The sequence below is a fragment of the Nannobrachium achirus genome, assembly GCF_963921795.1.
Source record: "Nannobrachium achirus genome assembly, chromosome: 1".
NCBI classification, from domain to species: domain Eukaryota; kingdom Metazoa; phylum Chordata; class Actinopteri; order Myctophiformes; family Myctophidae; genus Nannobrachium; species Nannobrachium achirus.
In genome coordinates, this window is record NC_137810.1 from 46,685,576 (window position 1) to 46,708,859 (window position 23,284).

Here is a 23,284-nt window from a genome sequence, read left to right on the forward strand (position 1 = left end):
TTATGGATGATGTGCTTAAGCACCAGCCAGGAGAGTCTTCCATCAGTGATGCAGCTGGTAAGTGCACATGGTTTAGTGCAGGGGTAGGCGACCTTAGGCACGGGCACAGGGGAGGGTGATCACTGGCACACTGGCATGTGTGAGAGAGGTTATTTGTTCTAAATGAAATATTAAAAAAAGGGTTAAATCAGTTAAATGAAGTCCCCTCACATATATACAAATTACACCCTGCACATAATTCTACATACATCTAAACTCCTAACTATGACTAGGGACAGAGTCTGGGAGAAAGGTGGGTTAGTGAGTATAATGATCACACTGATATTTGGACATATTAAATTTTGATGTGGTGTCATAACTAAACATAATGGCCGGGTTTCCCAAAGCGATTTTAGCCCATCGTAGTTCACGCATGGTCGTAGAGTCCAAGCCCCGACCGTCATGTTCCCGTGTTTACATGGGTTCGGGCAGAGTGACTTATTTAGCCCCCTACAACTACACCGTCATTCAGATTTCACAAACAAAGTGCTTAATAAAGTCTCACACCTGTCTAAATACGGTACGGCATTCTATAATTACCCGTATCCTCTGTGTTCTTTAATAAGAAGCCTTTTTATCCAATCGCTGTCTGTTTATGGGGTTGGTGCGCATGGGTAACGCCAGGAAATACATGGGAAAACAGAACTAAGCATACATTTTAGGCCCTACCCAGCCCAAAAACATCGGGTCGGGTCGGGTTTGGGAAGAATTTGAGAACTATCACAGAGTAAAAGTAATTAAAAAAAAAGATATATATAGTTTTTTCATTGTGCCCGAGGCCCTACCCAGCCCCACCCTACTTCTTTACTGTGAGAACCGGCGTGCAAAAGACCTACCGTAGGTTCTCTGAGAATGAATGAAAACAGGAATGTGGCAGTAATGGGGACAAGGTCTCTTTAGGATTTCATTACATTGTTAAATATCGACATTTTATACATGTTTATATAAAGGATTAATAGTTTATGGTTTTGTGTAGGTGATGTTTCTGTGGAGACAGATGTATGGTGCCAGCCTGTGGAATCGGCCCCGCCTCCCAGCCCTTCCTCTCTACAGCCGGACACAGGCCCGCCTCCCAGCCCTTCCTGTCTACAGCCGGACACAGACCAATCAGGTATAAAGTCAGTCAACAACACCACTTTACTGAAATACTAGTCTCGCGTGGCCAGACTGTTGCCTCCGCGATTTGGTCAAATGCTCCCGGCATACAGTCTGGTAAAGGGAAATAGAAACGATGAGTGCGAGATGAAGCAGAAGTGAAGCCTCCTCGTCACTTCCGCTTCAGTCTCACACCACACACATTTATCATTATATAAATAAAAATCATATAAGCATGTTTAGCTTGCTGCTTAGCAGAAATGACATTTTAAAATATATTTTCTTGAACGGTAATGCCCGTTTCCATTACTCGCCGTTAGGGAGCTGCTGTTCCTGACTCTATATAGCATTCAGAGATTGTAGAATAGTTGTCTGGCTACGCGAGACTACTGAAATACCAACCTGTGAACATCCTGTTTGTATCACCGCCTGAGAAAATGACCTAGTTAACCTCAGTTAACTACTCAAGCCCTATGTCATACGCGTGTATATGTTACAGTATGTTCAAGAAACCAGTAAAAGTTGTCAAGGAGCACTCGTTTTGACGTTCACCACACACTAATCACCACCAGATGGCGACGTCAGCCACTGCTCTGCCATTCACCAGAGTGTATATAAGAGAGTTACGTCACGCTTTGAACTCGCCGCAGACCGGAAGTGTTTACTCTTTATTTACTAGCCTAGCCTAGCCTAGCCTAGCCTAGCCTAGCCATTAGCTCCATTGTAGTCACTTGGACAGGGCGTTTAACGTGCGCTTGCCCAGGCCTTACGGCCTGGGCATAAATATAACGATTGCATTCACCACGGCTTCGTAACTCGCGCGGCGCTCCGCCGGCCGCGCGGCCCTGGCCCGCTCTTCGCGGCCACTCGCGCCTGCGGCGCTCGGGGGCGAAGAGCAGGACCAAGGTCCGCTGGCCTTCGCGCCGCTTGGGGCTTCGTGGACCCAGGGGGGCCTCGTAACTCGTTTGGGCTTCGTGGATACAGGGGGGCTTCGGTAGCCGCTCGCAGTGTCGTGGACAATAGAGCGGCGCACCGCCTGGAGTACGTTGTTGTGGCGACCGCTTGCTCCGCCCCGTGCCGCACCACGAGTGCTCCGCGTCTCGAATGTGCTGTTTCTCTAATATACTATGACATATATACTCACTGTCTATATACTGTCTATACAGGTCTACCCCCAAAAATTTGAATATTGTGTAAAAGTACATTTTCTTGAAACTTTAATATATATTTTGTTAAACTTTCATATAGAAACATTGCAGATTCATTGAATTATCCCAAAGCTTTTGTGTTGAAATTTTGAGTCCTGATTTCAAAATATTACAGTATTACACGAGACCACTCAAAACAAGGATTTATAATAGGGAAATGTCAACCTTCTGAAGTCAGAGCTGCTTGAAGTCCAGTGGGAAGTTTCCGCAGTCAGTTATGATTTGCTATGGATTCTGCAATGCTTTTTTACACAATATTCACATTTTTTTGGGATAGACCTGTATACATTGTCTGTTGGCACTGGGTGGCAAAATGATTTACAAAAATCGTGGGATAAACATTTTGAAAAAAGAAAAAAGAATTAACATGCAAGAGCGTGGTCTAAGCATATAGGCTACTAAGGACTCTCAGCTTTAACACATCCTTCATCTACGCAGAATCACATCGCTGGATTAAAGAGGAAACCCGTGCCCTGCTGGAGCTGTGGGGTGACGGGAGCGTCCAGGAGCAGCTCAACAACACCTGGAGAACGGGACACATTTACTCCCTGCTCAGCGGCCAACTGGCGGCCCTGGGTTTCCACAAAACCCCCGGACAGTGCCGAGATAAGATCAAGAAGCTGAAATCTGAATACAAGAGGGTGAAGGCGAGCGGGAGCTCCAAACACGGAGGAGGCTCATGGTCATGGTTCAGTCTCATGGATACCGTGCTGGGGCGGCAACGGGCGGATTTGGATCGGCCTGCTGGGACGTCGCGAGATGGCTCCGCTGAGAAATTGGACGAGTCGTCACCAGATGGCGTCCTTGAGAGAGCGGACAATCCAGGTGCAATAATACTAATATGAATGTGTTGAGATCGCAAATTATGCCCGAACCCGACTCTACCCGACCCGACATTTTCGGGCCGGGTAGGGCCTGAAATGTATGCTAATTAGTCGGGCCGGGACTTGGGTCAGTCCAGTTAGTGCCGGGCCTTCATTTTCAGGCCCGTTGAGAACTCTAATTACGATGTCATAGTGATGATGCAACACATGTCGTTGGAGTAAATAAAGGTGTGTCATCCATGTACTTTTTTTTGCTCGTGTTGCACAGAGAAAAGTCCCTGTTGGCCAGCTGATGGCGTCCCACACGTAAGCGGTTACCAAGCTGGAAGTCTGGGGTTCGAGGCTGTGAATTGTGTCCCAGGTTCTGCAGTCCAGGATTCTCTCTCATTAACTAATCATAATGGTGAGTCAGAGTTCTTTTAACAAGAGCAAATCCACCGGTGCATTTTTATATCCACAATGTGCGCTTTATGCAGCGGAGGAGGTAATAAACCAAAAACAATCACACATTTTTGATAAGTGAAGTGGTAGCCTATGGGGGTTTAACAATAAGTTTATTAGCTATACGATACGCATCACAACACATGGTTGACAATACGATACATGGACGATATTGGTTCATTCATGGCGATAAAATACAATTCGATTTGATGATTTAAAAATGATATAGTAACATTTAGCAAAGAAATGAAATCTGTGTGAAACGTGTCAATAGTGCTTTTTTATGTGAAAAAAATATTATGGATATAACTAAGCACCGATTCTCTAGCAAATACTGTACATGGACATTATATTTCAACACATATGGACAAACCCACACCTTGACATGAACACAGAGATTACACGCATTTATCGATAAACCAAGTGTAGCTATATGGAATAGAACCTTTTCATTTTCATTGCTTGGCACATTTGCATTGCAAAATGATTCGGTACAGATTATTTGCATTGTAAAACGATACGATACAAAGCCAAACGATACGATATTTTGCTGTTTGCAATTGCATTTCAATATACTAACTGTAGTAGATTATGGCAAATTAGCCTATGTCTCTAACAGATAACTGTTGTTTTCTGTCCTTTGGCAGAGCTGTCTCAGTCTGGTGTGTTCTCGGATGTCGGTCCTTCTAGTGAACCCACGCTGCAAGACATGCCCTCCCACATAGCAGAGTACCCTGGTACAGTATGTTTGCTTTTATGTTGTGATGAGTTCCTGTCTGAAGGTCTTTGCACACTGCTGCGTTTCAGGGCTATTTATCTCTGTGTTTCCGCCTATTATTGTCCTCTCCTTTGACATGTCCGTGGCCAAAATGGAATTTTGACAAACATGTCCAGCACAACAAGCCAACATGGCCATGACCCCCTGCTTTTGCCCCTTGATGCCGTCCACAGACCTATCCTCGTGGTTACCAGACGAGACCCGGCTGTTCCTGACCTGCTGGGGTGAGCCGGGCGTCCAGGAGCAGCTGAACTCCGCGCTGCGGAACCAGCCGGTGTTCTGGCGCATCACCAGGCAGCTGGCCTCCGCCGGCTTCCACAAGACCCCGCAGCAGTGCAAGGACAAGCTGAAGAAACTGAAGCAGACCTACTGGAAGATCAAAACCTCCCAGGTGCCGCTCAGGAACCTCGACATCAAGTGGTTCTCCATCATGGACGCCGTGCTCGGCGGCTCGGCAGCGCCAGAAAACGAGGGCAGCGGGAGGGAGGAGCCAAAGGTGGATTTCAAAAGCCGCCCTGCGGCGGCTGAGCCGGCTCCACCTTTGACCCCCGAGGTGGATCGTGGTGAGCAGTGAAAGGATAAAGATTTGGCAAAAACGTGCACAGATTTGATGTTTACAAGCCCACAAAGTGTCCAAACAATTTACAGTTTAGGCATTTAGCAGACATTATTAATCCAAAAAAGGGCAGCACTGTATTAATTATTTGATGTATTAATTACAGTATTAATACATCAAATACAGAGAAATAGTAATCCAAAAAACGTATGTAGACGAGATGTTGGAGCGCAAAAGGTTCTTTCCCATACAGCTTGTTTAGAATCTGATAGGTAGATGTTACATCACTAACCTTAAAATAAAAGTAATTTCCCTGACCTTTCCTTCAATCCCACTCGCAGGAGGCCAACAACTGACCCGCTCCACCTTGTCTCTCATGGTTCCCACCTTGCGCCTGATGTCAGCGTTTGCCTGGCACGTGGTGCAGAGTTGTAACGTCATGCACTATGGGAAGGTGGAGGAACTGGTGCAGTTGGTGACGGAGGTGGTTCCCCACCTGCTGAGTGACCGAGAAAAGGTTGACCTTCTCTATGGACTGAGAGCAAGGGTGAGGTGATTGATTGATTGATTGATTGATTGATTGATTGATTGATTGAAGATTTTATTAGAGGTTTGCATAGGAAAAGGTACAGTACATGACAGTACAGTTTAGATGGACGTTTGTTTAAAACAGGGGTTGGTAACCTTTTTGACATGGAGTGTCAGGTTTTAATTTTCTTGATAATCAGTGTGCCATATTGACAATAAGTTTAACTAGAAAATATTGTTCCTTCGAAACAATTGTGGGCTCGCTTCAAGCCAGAAAACAATGGCTATAAAAGTACAAAATGTCAAGATCGCAGGCAGTGGTCTCTTTGATGTTACTGACGTCAAAGATTGGTCCATTTTGTTCCAAAAATGTGTTGTGCAAAGGTTGACCCGCTGGTGGCGCTATAACAGGTCAATGTAAGAAGGGTGGTATCTGTTCCTTGACCTATTGGGAATGTGCTTGCAAGATTTCACGCACATTGCAGGCTGTGTTCATGATTTGAGGTGTTTTTGGCTTTGGCCACTTGCTTGCAGCTATATTTATTATTATTATTATTATTATTTTGTGTGTGTGCACTTCATAGGCATATTAGATAAAGGTCCTTAAATTGTGTGTAGATTGTTTCATGCAAATTGCAAAAATAAATCCTAGAATAAAAACAGGTTTAAGCGTTTCACAAACTGCTTAAAATGATATAGCTCCCCCCTTTGGCCAATTGGGGTAAGATTGGTTTTAGTGATATTTGGAATAACACTCTACATCTTTGCCTAATGCCATGAATATGTTACTTTGCATGTATGATTTAGAGGCAGAAGAATAATTTGCATAAAACTGCAATATTCATTGAATTTATTAAAAAAGCATGTTTCAATTTAAAAAAAAATCCGATCTGACAGATCTTTAGATATTGGTCCAAAGTTCACGTAAAAAAAGTTTTGTGCACGTGACACGAAAATTCCAGAATAAAAGTGGGTTCAAGTGTTTTACAAACTGCTCAAAATTGCGGAAAATCTAAGGGCGGAGCTTACTTAACAAAGACACAGATGTCTTCCGCTCGAGTCAAAGCACGCGTGTAAGCAAGTTGCATGACTTCAAACGAAACGAGTCATGACTTATGCCCGTTTGAAGTTTGAATTTTCAAACGCTTCGTATAGCGCCCCCCTTTGGCCGATTGGAATAAGATTGGTTTCAGTGATATTTTGACTAACCCTCTACATCTTTGCCAAATGCCATGAACGTGTAACTTTGCATGTATGATTTAGAGGCCGAAGAATAATTTGCATAAAACCGCAATATTGATTGAATTATTAAAAAATTATATTTCACTTTAAAAGAAATCTGGTTGATCAATCTGACCGTATTGGTCCAAAGTTCATGTGAAAAAAGTTTTGTGCGCGTAACGAAAAAAACCCAGGAGGAGATAGATTTTTACTGTTTTTCATATAATTCCAAATTGTGGGAGATCTAAAGGTCAAAGGTCAAAAGTCAGAGCGTAAAAGTTGTTCGGCATGAGGAGACGCATACGTGTATACTAGGGATGCGAAGATATACCGGTACGGATCGTAATCGCGATACAAACGTCCGCGATACGGTTGAATCGGTTCATTCAGTGTGTACCGGTACAATAGACGGCCGAAATCGTGATGGATCGTACCTTGAGTGTCTGGATCGGTAAATTCCGCGATTGTATCGGTTCTTCCATTATAGTATTTCATTATATCCTGTGTTTCCGAGGCGCCATGAATGCACCATCATCAGCCGTTCAACCCCCTCCCCAAAAGCCAGTCTTTAACGCGAGCTGCGACTCGGACAGACGGACAACATCTGCACTCTGCATGCAGGCAACCAGGGAGACAGACAGTGCAGCGAAATACGAGTGAATCAACACAGACGAACTATTAGCCCCACGGGTTAAAAAGATGCAAGATTAGTTGTACAGTACTTAGCTTTATATCATCCAAGTCCGCTGCGCTGATTGTTGTCACAGAGTAGCACAGGCTGATCGAGTGATATGTAATCAACAGCCGTTTCTTAGCAAATCTCCGACGGACAATTGATTGAGATCATCTTCTGCGCTATATTAACTGCACACACACAACAACAATGTTGCTGGGTGTTGTAGGACTACTGCTTGCGTTTAAAACAAAGCATTTGTCACTGTTTTACAACTTTCCTGTTGATGCAAGCAACTCTCTCACTTGAAAGAAGCCTAATTTATACATCGCAGTACAAGGGTGTCGCACCTAAAATAGCAGACCTACAAGCTCACAAATGCGTCGTGGATGCGACGCGCTGTGAGCTTGTAGATCTGTTTTAAAACATTTTGGCTATAAAAATGGCATAATCCTGGATTAAATATAATATAATATAATATAATATAATATAATAATACAAACCAGGGAGGGACTTTATAGCTCAGACAGAGATCAAGCAGGGACCTTCGCTGTAGGCTAGGCATTATAGCCTACTGCATCACACAAATATTTGGCAGGCCCCCTGTAATAACCCTGGATTGGGGTCCCTGACTCCCAGTTGAAGACATATAGGCCTACTAATAATGACATAGGCCTTCTATATGATTAGTTATGAAACAATTCTACAATAGCCAGCAGCTTTGTGTTCTCCCAGAATACTATAGGCCTATGTTGGGTTGTTAGACAGAGCCTAGTACTACAGTGAAACAATAAATTGCCTTGAATTTAAATTTCATAAATTTTTAGTCGCTATGTTTTGTAAATTTTGGGATTTGGGCTTGAATCGTGGTGAATCGTGAATCGTATCGCATCGTATCGGGAACAGGGGTGGATCGCGTTGTATCGTATCGGCAGGATTTCAATGTATCGCAATTATATCGTATCGCTGGCAGTGTATCGAGGTCCGTATCGTATCGCCTCAGTGGTCGAGATTCGCATCCCTAGTGTATACAGGTTTCATGGCTACCTCAAACACAGCATGAGCTATACCTGTTCAAAGTTCGCACTTTCGAAGGCTTCCTACAGCGCCACCATTTGGCCGATTGCCTTTTTGTGGCAATTGCCTTACAGGCGAGCCCACAATTATGACACTGCATCAAATTGTAATATACAATGTAACTGATATTGGTTGTCCATAGGCTATAGTACTGTACATAACAACCTCTATTTTTCTAATTTTGTAATATTTTCTTTCACATCAGCATGTAATTGATCATTATTCTCAGAGTATTAGACCTGCCTATCTCCCAGACTCCCTCCCCAGTCAGAGTTATCAGTTTGAATGTAGAATTGTGTGCAGGATGTAATTTGTATAGAGGGTATGCGCATGACATCATCATCATACCCGGATGTTATGCTGAGTCTGAGTTGCAAAAAAATACGTTCTGGCCTTGACAGCCCATACTGTACATCCAAACAGAAAGGTCCTATCTGATTGCATTAAACAACAACAACATTAAACTCACTTTGCCACCCGTTTTGCAATTCACTTTATGCATACGCATACCCTCTATTGGCTATCCACGAGTTTCCAACACCCCATAGTGCATTGCGCAGACGCTGTACCGAGCTTCCGGCGCCGCAGCCGAGTGTGATTTACAAGCTCACAACAGGCTGCATCTGCGACGCGATGTGAGCTTGTATGTCTGCTGTTAAATCGGAAGTGTGGTGCAAACAGGTCCAAATAATCTCCAGTAAACTCCCGCGGAAACAGGTGGATAGATGTGAGTAGACTTAGATCTATAGCCTCTCTCTCTCTCTCTCTTTCTGTGTGTGTGTGTGTGTGTGTGTGTGTGTGTGTGTGTGTGTGTGTGTGTGTGTGTGTGTGTGTGTGTGTGTGTGTGTGTGTGTGTGTGTGTGTGTGTGTGTGTGTGTGTGTGTGTGTGTGTGTGTGTGTGTTCATACTGACACTGTGGCCATTTTGCCCTTGTGTTATTAGGCTGCAGCCGGTGTCCATTTTTACGAAGAAGACTTGCAGACACTGGTGTGGGAATTCATCTCCAGATTGGATAAACTGCTGCCTCTACCAGACATCAAACAGGTACCTTTTTGAACAACATACTGACTTGACTTAGAACTTTAGCTCAGTGGTTTTCAACCAGTGGTCCTTGAGGGGGTTCCAGGTGGTCCCCAGCTAAATGATGGAGAGTGTTTAACCAAATGGACTCTTATAGATCTTTAACTCTTGAGAGTGTAAGATCTTCCACTCCCAAGAGTTAAATTATTGTTAAACATCTGCATTACTTTATTTACCAGAAGTCTACACAAATAGAGAATGTAGAATAATTGTTATTTTAATCAAGGTTTGCCTGTTATCTCAACAATGCAAATGGTGGTCCACCACTAATTTAGCTGACTTTGTGGTTCAGGGTGAATTAGAAGCGGTCAGTGTCTCGTACATGGACACTTTGGTAATAGAAACTGCTGCAGTTATGGGAAATACGAGTTGTGAGCTAGCATGTAATGTAGAGCACCTTTCTTATGTATTTATACGACTCTTATTTGTAAATAATTTATAAACGGGCTCATTTCAGACAGCAGAGCTGCTCAGTGCTGCCCCCTCTCTTCTGGAAGAATGTGGACAACTGGAGTTTGAAGCAGCCCAGCTAGAGACACTGCTACATCACACCACACTGCAGGGAATTGCCAAAGAATGTATGTTGTAAAATCATACTGAATATAACACATGATGCTACATTTTGTTCTTTTATTAGTTGAGCTGTGAGGTGAATTCAATTCAAAACTATATTAATTATGATCTCGGCATATGTATGTATGACTGTATGTATGTACAGGTCTATCCCAAAAAAAAAAAATATTGTGTAAAAGTAAATTTTCTTGAAACTTTAATATATTTTTTGAAACTTTCATATATTCTACATTGCACATTCATTGAATTATTCCAAACCTTTTTTGTTAACATTTTGAATTTTTATGACATACAGCTCATGAATACCAGAAATCCATATTTCTAAATATTACACGAGACCTCTCAAAACAAGGATTTATAATAGAGAAATGTCAACCTTGAGCCCGCCACCATGAGACCGATTGATGTAATTATTGTTTAATTCATTATTGTAATTATTATGAACCTCCTCTCCCCCCTATGGTTTCGGAGAGAAAAAATGTATTCACTAATACATTTATATCAATTAAACTATACAACTTTTCTCTTAGCAAAATGCAAGCACACGATTCCCGATGAAGCCGGTCGATTTGACATATACATGGTGCAAAAACTGTGGGAGGAGTAGCGGGACAAAATAATGTTTATCTAGAATAAAGAAATACACAAAGTCGCACTAGTACTGTAGTGCGTTGCCCTGTTGGGCAACCACACTAATGAGGCTATCTTTCGGTTTGCAGTGACTTTAGACATGTAATATATCAAGGCAACTGTAGTTTATCCTAATTATATGTAATGTGTGACAAAATGTATAGTATGCCATTATTACTATGCAATGGTTTTTTGGTTATTATTTATGTCTGTTTAGATCCTTCTACTCAAGCTGAGCCTGACCCAGCTGCATCGATGACTCCACGGTCTCCACCAGAACCGTCATCACAGTCCCAGGTTGACCGTGCTACTGCTGGTGAGGAGAAATGTGTGTTTAAATGACAAAAAAAGTTTAGTTGTTGGTTGTTACTTAGTTGTTAAACCGTGATATATTATGGTTTTATAAATGTGAGCCGTGAAGAGATGCGCAACTCTAAATGAGGTCTTTAGGCAGGGGTTACAGTTGTCAGTCCTGGGGTCTGATTTCAGTCTTGGATTCCATTGGGGCTATTTCTGGCCAGACTAGCATTACAACAGAACTTCAGAAGATACTCCTTTAAAATGAAGCATTAATTGGCTCACACATTCAGTGAAGGCAGTTCAGAACTTCACAGAAACACCCCAAATATTGGTACGCACTGCGCACGACATGTTTCCAAAATCACACATTGGGACATGGTCTGAAAATGATTTTCAGTCTTGGGATTTATTTTTAATGTATAACATTACATCTCATTGTACGGCATTTGGTCACCACAGATCATGCTAAATGAATTAATTAATACTACATATCTTGAGGACTATTGATTGTAAAAAGGATGAGACAATATGTACCTAGTGTCAAATGGTGGGAAATGCAGTCAGAAATAAACACATTACTAGTCACCTGGCTCATCTAAAAAGAAAAAGAGTTCTGCACAAATACTTGACATGTTTAGTGTAACGTAAAGTAAGTCAAAATTCCTGGTATGTGCAAATAAATGGGCTAGTTATAGATTCAGGTGAGAAAGCCACAGCAATGGTCTGTACAGTGTACACTGTACAGCAGGGTTCCCCAATTAGTTTTCCCCAAGGGCCGAATTATGTCTAGGGTACCAAGCCGAGGGCCACAACAACAACTACTCCAGCGACAGTTCAGATATCGTCACTGTCGGGCAGAAACCTTGTATCTCCAAGTTTCAAATGTGTACGTTTTTTGGTAAAGCAAAGCCCTGCTTCATCATACAAGACCATTGCACAAAAGTGACAAAACTAGTAATTTTTTTAGACGATAGATACAAAACAAACGGTTTTGGACATACAAGGTTTCCACCCGACAACGATAATACACTAGTGTTGTTGCTGCTCTTATACCACCATTATTACTGTGGTTGGTGGGGGCCAGACAGTAGCCTCCCGCGGGCCGCAAATGGCCCGCGGGCCGCCTATTGGGGAACCCTGCTGTACAGTGTACACACAGGAGGAAGTATTTATTTATGTTTAATGTTCATTTATGAATAACTCTTTATTTGACATCCTCTCAGGTTCCTGGGTTCAGCATCAGAGTACCATTCCATCCACACCATGGTCAACTCAAACCAGACCACAGCAGGAGGGCTCCAGCAGAAAGAGGTGCAGGAGGAAGGCGTCGACACCACGCAGGAAGCTGTCGCCACCGCTCAGGACAGAGGAGGACAAAGACAGGCAGTCCGAACACAGCATGGAGGAAGAAGAGGGTGCTGAGGGGACGCAAAGTGATAAAGAATGGGTTCCGGAGAACTGCAGCAAGAACAAAGGGAGAAGAAATGAAACCGCAGATTTGAAGAATGGGCGAGCAAACTCATCTTGTTCTGTGAGGCGTTCAGGTAGGGTACTTTCACTGTTATCCATACAGTGAATCTCTTTATTAACCCTTTCCAAGCCACGGGGAGCCCCTTAATATTAAAACCGGAATATACCGGACATCTGAGCAAGGGTGTCGCAGCCGCGCCGTCTTTTACCGTACTGGGTCATTAAAACCGAAATAAATGATTTTTATCCGAAAATCGGCGATCGTCTAACCTTCCCTAGTCACCACTCGTGCATCGATAGCGCATGGCTGGTCTGCCATGAAGCAGAAGTGACGTCAGGTCCACTCCTTCTCAGAGGCTCCTTGCAGCCGTCCGTTTACTGTTTATATACGAGTGCTTCTACAGCAGCAGTGCTGCGGGCTATGCGAGCGAAACTGTTCATTTCTACTCTTGAGTCACACGTGGATTATTTGAGGCGACATTTACGTGAACGGATCGCGCACACGAAACGCACGGGGACATGATGCGTCGGCCGAATCCCCCACTCTAAGCCAATGCAGATTGAGAATTTCATTGGGAACTCTGGTGAGTATACAACGGGGGATCGCGGTATGGTAATGGGGGATGAAGACCACGTGATATGGCGCTGGATGTCTGGTAAAATGAATGCGGTTCAGATCATGATATAATAATAGAAATTTCACGGCTAATCTACCAACAACCATTCTATTTCGGCTGGTTAAATGTCCTCGCGTCCCCACTTGACAACAAAATTCCTCTTTAACTAAGCCCATTCCATGCCATTTAAAAAGAAAATCAGGTTAATACCCACGGCACTGCCAGCAATTTTAATCAATTTTACCTTATTTTGAAGAGCCCCAGAAGCCCCAATCGTGTCCATGTTGTGTAATTTCACGAATCCGGAAGTCGCCTGGGGTGTTTACCTTTTACACGGAAATGTAAAATTCTAAACGCGGCCGACCGTGGCAGCCCAGTGTCGGCGTGAAAAAAAAGGGGTGCTCTGCGATCGAAGCGTTTTGGATAAAGATTCCGAGATAAAGCAGTTTCTTTGCAGCAGCAATACATTGGAGCCTATGGACATTTACTCACTTCCTGGTGATGTCATCACCCAAAGCATCATGGGAAATGAAGCTCCTGCATATCTCCGTGTACAGTAGGCCGTGCTTTTATATAAAACGATGATAACACCAATATCCGAACATACAATACAATGGCATGGAATGTGTTAAAGGGATAATTCACCCCAAAAATTACTTTTTCTATCGATTACTCACCTCATGGAGACTTCATGGAGTTTTTTGTTTTTGTCGCATTCCTAAGCCTATAATTTGATGACCAGCAGTGTATCCTTATGGAGAGACAAAGAACCTGCTTTGTTCCCTATGGAGACACAAAGAGTCTCCTCAAATTGTTGGCTTAGGAATGCGACAAAAACAACAGAAATATCCGTAAATAGCCGATCAACTTTTTTTCACTTTTTTTTTCGCTAAGCAGCAGCTGAGAGGAGAGCACAACGGCGCATTACTTTAAGCAACACAACGTATGCAGCTGCACTCATCAGAACTTGCATCAAAGCCCTAATAATAATTATAATAAATAATTGCTCTTCCTTGCGTCAACACAGAGTCTGTTCTCTAGAGACTAGAAGCGGAGTGACAAAGTCCATGGAAAGTAGTGGGAGCGCTCAGGCTGGCACCCCAGCCCAGGGTAGTCTATCAAATGTGGAGCTTTTGGGCTGCCTCGCTCTCCTTCCCCGGCCGCGTCCACGGGTGTGTCGCATTAACGCCGAGTAGTGTATTTTGTGTTGTTTTATTGTCAATCTTGACAAAATCACTGCACACAAGGCGACGCTGCCAACAAGCAAGCTTTCGTGTCAAGCATGCATGCGCACACACAGGCATGTAAACAAAACACATCCAGTCAGCGCGCACTGCTATGACGCGTGCACACGAACAGACCAGCAGTGTTTCTCAACCTGTTGTCCGCAGACCTGACTAGCGCTGTATGCATGCGAATCTGCGATGCATGCATGCACAACACAGATGTTCACTCGTCCCCGACACAGAGACACACACACACCGGTCCACTCACATTTGGAAAACATTAACGCTTATAACGTTTTTGAACAAGCGATTAAAACATTTTGGGGGGAAAAACTTTATAAAAAAGAAAGAAAAAAAAATCGACTCATACTTTTTGAGTCGCGGTGAGCATGAGTCGATTTTTTTTTTTTTTTTCACATCCCTAATTAAAGCCCCCCCCCCCCTTTTTTATATAATGTCTTTCAGGCGCGGCGAGGCTGCACACATGCACTCTGTGTTCGTTCACTCACAGCCAAGAAGACGGCCTTCTGCAGCACATCAGAGAGGAGCACATCACCGGAGAGCCCAGCGGCATCGCGGCCGACCCGGCGCACAAACGCGACGATCTCCTCCACAGGTGCAGCCACTGCGGCGCTGACTTTAAGACGCGGCAACATCTGACACGCCACATGGGAATCCACACGGGACCCTTCCGCTGCGGCCAGTGCGTCAAGCGATATCGGTTCAGATACGAGCTGATCAGACACCGCCGGCGCGCACACACGGCCGAGCAGCCCTTCACGTGCGCTCACTGCGGCCGCCAAGGGCCTTGCAGGGGAGACCCGGCCCTGCTAGGGAGGCCCGGGACTTTGGCCTCCGCTACTGCTGTTACTGGTACGAATGAATGTTGTTTTCTGCAGTCATTTCCTGTGCATCTCCACCACAGGACTTGGTTACGTGGTGCAGGTTGTGGTGCAGGTTCCTGGGAAGCTGCAGATACATTAGACATGTAATCTAGGACAGTCGTTCCCAAAACTTTTCAGGTCGAGGGACCTGGCGCCTAAAGGAGAGTTTGGGATTTTGCCTGGGACCAAAACTAGTGAAAAGAGCAGATTGGGGTCTGTTTGTATTGGCCAAGCTTCATGGAACGTTTTATGAAATTAACTAATATAAATTCATTTATTTTTTTGTCTGCATATATCCTACTCAAGCTGAGCCTGACCCAGCTGCATCCATGACTCCACCAGAACCACCATCACAGTCCCAAGTTGACCATGCTACTGCTGGTGAGGAGAAATGTGTGTTTAATTAAAACGTTTTGATGGTCTGTGAAACCCTAAGAACTGCCTATTGTAGATACACACCTTTCCCATACTTAGTTGTTATACAGTATCTGTAGAGATAACCCTAATAATCTCACAGCATTAACCCAACCCATTCTGCTTGTAACTGTCAACTTTAAAGTGGACTATTCCTTTGAATCCATTTTACATGATGGATGCGAACGACAAGAGAGTTAATTCATTTTCATAGCTGTTTTTTTTCCTTTTCTTTTTTTTTGCAGGCACAGATCACGTCACCGCAGCGAGGCCGCACACATGCTGCTCGCTGTGTTCGTTCACTCACGGCCAAGAAGAGGGTGTTCTGCAACACATCAGAGAGGAGCGCGTTGCCAGAAAGCCCAGAGCCGCAGCCAAACCAGCGCACAAACACAGCGGTCTCCTCCACAGGTGCAGCCACTGCGGTGCTGAGTTTACGACCCGGCAATCTCTGACCAGGCATATGATGACCAGGCACATGGGAAACCACATGCTGACCCTCCGCTGCGACCAGTGCGACAAGAGCTACCCCAACAAGCGGCAGCTGATCATACACCAGCGTCTGCACACGGGCAAGCGGCCATTCACGTGCACGCACTGCGGCCGCGGGTTCCGCAGCTCGGCCACGCTGAGCTTCCACGTGCGCACGCACACGGGCGAGCGGCGCTACGCCTGCCACATCTGTGGCAAGACGTCGATCCAGCCCATGGCGAGACACATGCTCATGCACAAGGGGGAGAAGAACTTCTTGTGCACAGAGTGCGGGAAGGCGTTTCTGACCAACGGAGAGCTGCGGCTGCACGCCAGAACCCACACGGGCGAGAGGCCGTACACGTGCACGCTTTGTGGGAAAGGCTTCCCCGCCAAATGCCACCTTACTCTTCACCTGAGGACTCACACCGGGGAGAAACCCTACCGTTGCCCGCACTGCTCCAAAGCCTTTCCCTCGAGCCAAGCGCGCAAAAGACACATGTTCATCCACTCCGACAAAAAACCCTTCGAGTGTTTCAAGTGCGGCAAGGGGATCGTGCAAGCGTACCAGTTGAAGTTGCACATTCGCAAATGTAACGCAAAGGAGATGGGGAGACTATAAGTAGGGCTGTCACAATTATTACATAATCGTCTAACCGCGATTATTTGACACAATCGCGATTATTTTTTCATAATCGTCATAATCGTTTCCATGATGGAAATGGAAATAGCAGATCTACAAGCTCACATGTGAGCTTGTAAATCGGCTATTTCCACTATCAATGTTCTTTTTTAAGTATAAAGTTGTCAAATATGTCAGTAATTTCTTTGTATATTTAGGTTATGTGTAGTGTCCGACCGATAGACTTTTTTTTTAACCGATACGATACAAGAGAGGGGGGCCCATCACCGATACGATACCGATATAAAATATTTTTGAAAAAATGAAGAAAAAATGTTTTGAAAAAAAGCTGCCAACTCGGGAAACTTGGGCGGGGGCAGCAAATGAGTTATTATTATTATTATTATTATATTTTTACACACAATCCAGGAGCATTGACAGGCCTGACATTGACAGGCCTGACAAGGCTCGGCTGACACAAACACAGTACGTTGTCAATTCCCCATACAGGAGGAGGGGAGCGCACTTTTTATGATCTATATACCAGTTTGCTTGTTTCTCTCACATACATCTGGCAACACTCTTCTTTCCACTGTCCACAGTGTTTTGTTTTATATACCAGTTTGCTTGTTTCTCTCCCATAAGTCTGGCAACACGCTTCCTTCCTCCTCCCTCCACTGTCCACAGTTTGGCTAATGGCTAATGCTAGCTCCGGTAGAACTGGTCGTTTTAAACTCTATAAAGGGAATTAAAAATGCTATCCTTAGATCGCCAACAAGTGCTGTCCCTATACTCCCATGGACTTTGTTTGGAATTATCTTTGTTCTTCAGCAACATGAGACGTTACGTGAGTTATCACACGCACACACACACACACACACACACACACACACACACACACACACACAGACACAGGCACACACATGCACACACACACACACTCCACTGGCCTGGCCTCAGTGTGAAGGAATGGTGCTCTCTGCTGGACAAAATATTTCATTACACTACCATTCACCAGTCCACACAGCTCCCAGCACTGCGGCCAGCTTTTTATTTATTTATTTTCAGCGGGAAATTTCACCAATACAATATAAACCGATATGCCCAAATAAGGTCATAACTTCAAAGCCTAAAAGCCAAACAGAAATGTAATTTTCAACGACAAAAACACAATTAAATCGTTAATCGCAATTATTTGAGTGACAATTAATCGTCATATGTCATATAATCGTGACAGCCCTAACTATAAGTTGGTCAACGTGGCTTGTTATCGGTATCAGCAACGAGGGCGTCTTTGCGTTAGACCCGTGGTTCCCAAACCTTTTAGCTCCTGACCCACAATGCGTTTGATCTTTTTGAAATTCTGTTGACATTTATTATTTTTAATTTCTGAAAATGTTTGATTTTCTTTGTACTTATGTTTTGGGAGGAATAAACTTAAAAAAGGAAGAAAATAAATGAATCCATCCATCCATAAAAATGTGTCTGCGACCCACAAATGCGTCCCAACCCAGTGTTTGGCTCTAGACCCCTGGGAGATGGATTGCTGAGGTGAGCTATCGTCAGCTCCCAGAACTTTGTGCACACCTTAGTTGCCATTCATACGCTGAGAATTTGGGTTTGATTCCTGCTGGAATCAAGCCCAGAACCTTATGGTCCAAAAGCAAGTGCTCTACCATTTCAGCTAATTTAGTGTGGTTGACAGTAGGGCAACCAGACCCATTGTTCATAGTATTCCGTATACACAATCTGATGTCATCAGTGATGTCATTGATTCTGACTGGTGTAGTTAGTGTAGTTGAGTTCTATGGGGGAGTGGTGACGTTCTTGCTATCCAGGCAATAAATAGGCAACCACACTTGCAATTCCCAATTGCATCTTTCTAGTTAGGTTTATTACTATCATATTATTATTAATAAAGCTGCAAGCAGCGATGACTAGTGAGAGCTGCTATTTTCAAAAGATGTTGATACAGTTTAGACATGAAACGGAATCCATTGCAGTATGAATATAGTTTTACTTAAGTAAAATGTAGTACTTTTCCCACTGTAAACGGTGTGACAAAGGTTTCATCGAGTCAGGAAAGCTGAACAGACGCCAGCATCGCCAGATTCATACTGGAGAAAACCCTTACCATTGTAACAAGTGTTTCAGTGATTTACGTAAACGAAAGAGACCATTGTATCTGAAAACACTAAAACAAATCTGCCAGGCAGAAACCTTGTTTCTCCATATTTCAACTTTTAGTTTTTACTTAAATGAATATCCTTCTTCATCGTGTATCAAAAATGTACATTCAGATACATACCAAGTCTTGACAGAGACAGATCACACTCTTTGATTCATTCTTTGCTTATTTATGGCAATGGTTCTCAAACCTTTTTGTGCCAAGGAACCCTGAATTGATATGTATTTGGCTTCAGATCCCCATCTGAAAAGGTTTTGCAAGGTACCTACAGAAGAGAAGTTTTATGTTTGTTTACAAAATTCACGGTTCGGTTCGATATCATTTTTTTTTAATACTTACAAAAATTAAAAAGAAATGTCCTTGATTTATAAATGTATTTTTATAACTACATATTCTTTTTTTTTTTTTTTTACTTTGAACAATACGGTACCCAACCTCTAGGGTAGTGGTTCTCTAAGTGGGCTCTGCAGACCCCTAGGGGTCCTTGAGGGGGTTCCAGGGGAATATGGATGTGGAGTGGTATTGTATTGTATTGTTCAGTACAGGGTCATTCGGTTCGGTACACCCTCGTATTGAACGGTTCAATACAAATACATGTATTGTTGCACCCTTAATATATTATATATATATATATATATATATATATATAATTTTGTTTTCATCAATTTGAAAAAAGAAAAATTGCATCACGATAGCTTGCACATCTGCTATTTTTGAATAGCCAACATAAATGGATTAAGTGGTCCCCCCTCCCCCCAAAGGACCCCACTTTGAGAGACCCTGGCCTGTCCTACCTCTGCTGAAGCTTTGCGGGTAAAACATTTTTTTTTTAAAAACAGGAAATGTGGGACATTTATGTTGGCAATTCTCCAGTGTGGGAGCTGATAATTATCTCCTTTTGCAGTGTGTGCCGCAGAATTATTATTTTCATTTGAAGTAACACAGTGACACAAACGGTGACCTTCCCTTTATTTATTTTTTGTGCGTTGGTGGTACAAAAGCTTTTATGTTGTGGTTCCAAGCTGATAGTTGTCATAGCAACAGCCACTCTGTGCACATACCCATCACTGCTATTGGTTTTGTAACTGGACCTTTAGCCAGTGGTGGAAAAAGTACTCTCAAGTACTCAACGCTTAATTCTCATTGAAATACATTGGCGGAATGGGGAATCCACTCTCATAATATGTACTTTGGTGTGGCTTCAGCCTTACTTGAGTGAAGGTGTACTCAACATGTACTTAAAGCACCAAAAGTAAAAGTACAGAATGTTTGGAAATAGCAGATCTACAAGCTCACAAGCCTGGCATTTCACAGTATTTCAAGTTCTTACAGTATATCTAGGGTTGTAAAAGTAAAGGACAAATAATTTAAAACAGATACTGTATATCATTATTGCAACCAAATTACCATATTTTGTTGTTGCTCAGCAGCTGCTCAAGTTGCGCTTAGGTTGAATTCACCCTTTGTCAGCCTTCTGATTGGTCCCTGACTGACCAACCAGCAGGCTCTTTCAGCCTTGTCCCGCCCTGGTTCCACCTTTTTTATGTTGAATTAGCTCAAACATCATTTTTGGATAAATAAAAACATGCCCAGTCACTATAATGCACCTGAGAGGCACCTTTTTACTGAAACCAAGTTTAAAATGAGAATTGAATTCACAAAATAACAATAAGAAGCAACTGAATTTCAATGGTAGTGGTTGGAGAGAAAGGACCTTTTTCCCACCGAGACACAGCAACCAATGGGTGCGAAGAGGGGCGGGACAACGGGTGGAACTTGACAAAGGGTGAATTGTCTATCTATGTCTCTCCCTCTGAGTGGAAGTAGTGAGCGTGTTGTGTTTGTGTGAGAGTTTTTTTTTGTTTTTTGTTTTTTGCCTAATTTCTTTTTGGGGAGGGGGGAAAATCTTTTTCTACTCTTATCTTTATCAGTATATTGTAATAAAGAAATGACAACAATCGATGCATCGTCTTAGGTCACCTATAATAATAATATAATAACTAGAAAAGATGCAATTCTGGGAAATGAGAGTGTGGTTGCTAATTTACTTCACCAATCATGGGTCGGCCTCTTCCCCATTTAACTCAATGGGGAAGTTCACCGTAACAATTTTTGCTGCTTCTTTATTGGCTATGTTTTATGCCCTACTGGCAACCGCACTAATAATAATAAAGAAATCACACCTAGTGTGAAGTAAGATTTGTAAGATTTTATTGAAGGGAAAGCCCCATTGAGATGCAGCATCTCATTTTCAAGAGGGACCCATAAGAACATACAAAAGAACATGAACAGCAGACATACGTACATACAAGACAGAGGTACAGAAACATTCTTACACAGATAGCTTGCTCACCCACCCACCCACCACATCAGCTGATGAGCAACTACGTGGCACAGTACAAACATAAGCAATAAGCAATGATTGTACATACAGGTAAAGCTCCTTAGAAACACGTACACGTACAAGTTGTTTCAAGATGAGAATATAGGGAAGTCTTGAAGTGACCAAGTGATGAAATAGCTCTTAAAGATAGAGGAAGATTATTCCAATCAGAGCTTTATGGCTGAAAGACCTTCTTCCAACCACCTTAGTTATTGATGGTACATCAAAGTAAGGATATTGCAGGTGCCTAAGTGGATATGATGATGTAGATTGAACCAAGTACTCTTTCAGGTAGGAGGGGCATTTAAAGTAAATACATTTAAAAATAAAGAGAAGCCAGTGCATTTGCCTTCGTGCTTTGGGCTGCAGCCAATTGAGCGAGTTGTACATGTGGCAGTGATGCGTTCTATATGGACACCTCAGGATAAACCTGCACAGAGAATTGTATTAGACATTAAGAGGCTTAAGATGCGTGCGTATCTGTGGTGTTCAGGTACACAACATCAGCGTAATCAATGATAGGGAGTAGAACTTGAGAGATAATTTTTCTAACTTCAAATGAGAAACAGTTAATAGAACGATAGAGGGAGCTCAGGCAACCATATGTTTTTGTAATAATATAGTCAATATGTGGTTTGTGGTGGAAGTGAATTATCCCAACTACTAATTGAAGCCGAGGCCGATGGGCCCCGAATCACATGAAAGAGGTCTCACAGCACATGTTTGGTTCTACAGACTTTCGCACATGGATAGCTCAGATCTTTAGCTATCTTAGCTACTTCCTCTGCCATTACTGTACTTGCATGATGTACAGTTGTACAAAACAACATAGACCCGCCGATCCAATCAATATGCCCGACAAGAACAGAGATACAGAGATCTCCATATATGGGCACATATCCGTTTACATCACACTGACATCACACTGATAGGCATGGACTTGGTCCCACCAATGCCGTCAGTGTTCTCCATATCAGGGATCTCCAGGGCTGAATTCATTTTCAAGTGAGACTATTGATGACATCAGGACAGGTATCTCCATATATGGGCATAAGGCGATTGTATGATGTCAGACGTCATAGACGTTTCACATAAATGGCCGTTTATGATCAAATCTACTATCATATGAACATCACAAGCATCATTAGCTTCAAGGGGATTACAAACACACGTTGAGGAACACCTCACTTTTTCTATGTCCCAAATGCTCACATTGTGAGGCGGTGTCTTTGTATGGAAAGAGGGGAGAAAAGGCGGGTTTCCGCTGCAACTCGGGGAAGATTGACCTTACGTATGACCCCGAAAATCAAACCAAGCTCAATCCCACCAAAGCCTCCACAAGCTATTATTGACCTTTTCCTGGATCAGAAATTTGTGAAGCGCAAGACAGTACAACAATGCACTGTCAATGGCAAGTAGGCTATTGGTTTACAAGAGATAGCTATAGCTGAAAAAAGGACTACATCTAACATCACGTACGCCATATGATAATACTTTGTGTTTTCAAAAACACAAAGTATGTTACCTTATGTCCATATATGGTCACTCCAGGCCAGAATGAACAGGTTTTTCCTGTCCCACAGAATGTCCGTTTAATTACCATATATGGTGATCTCAGTCCAGAATGAACAGGGTTTTTCAAAAACACAAAGTATGTTACCTTATGTCCATATATGGTCACTCCAGGCCAGAATGAACAGGTTTTTCCTGTCCCGTACGTGTAAAATATCAGTCCAGAATGAATAGGTTTTTTCAAAAAGCAAAATGTCGATGTCCCTCCCGGTTAGATGAATGGATACTTTGAGGATTGGTCAAGCTTCACATGATAATTTGGCCTTCAGGGTTTAAAAAATGTAGTAAGCCACAAATACATTCAGAATAGAGGTTTTATCTGTCCACCGCTTCACTTCGAACCGAGGTTTGATTTTTAGCCCAAGGAATGTTTTTCGTGCAAAACAAATGCTTGCAATGGATTCAGATTCATGA

The 23,284-nt window shown here is 43.1% G+C and overlaps 1 protein-coding gene across 1 annotated transcript; it reads left to right on the top strand.

Moving 5' to 3' along the window:
• Window positions 1-264: 264 nt before the first annotated feature.
• On the top strand, window positions 265-16,775 carry LOC308288308 (uncharacterized protein; the record flags this gene model as incomplete). Its single annotated transcript, XM_080729713.1, has 14 exons — window positions 265-292; window positions 1,016-1,150; window positions 2,781-3,167; window positions 3,435-3,569; window positions 4,255-4,344; window positions 4,559-4,948; window positions 5,283-5,488; window positions 9,383-9,484; window positions 9,978-10,098; window positions 10,941-11,039; window positions 12,247-12,567; window positions 14,802-15,209; window positions 15,527-15,601; window positions 15,880-16,775. 14 exons carry the CDS (start codon window positions 265-267, stop codon window positions 16,725-16,727), a joined length of 3,345 nt encoding a protein of 1,114 aa, XP_080585839.1. The 3' UTR covers window positions 16,728-16,775.
• Window positions 16,776-23,284: the final 6,509 nt, after the last annotated feature.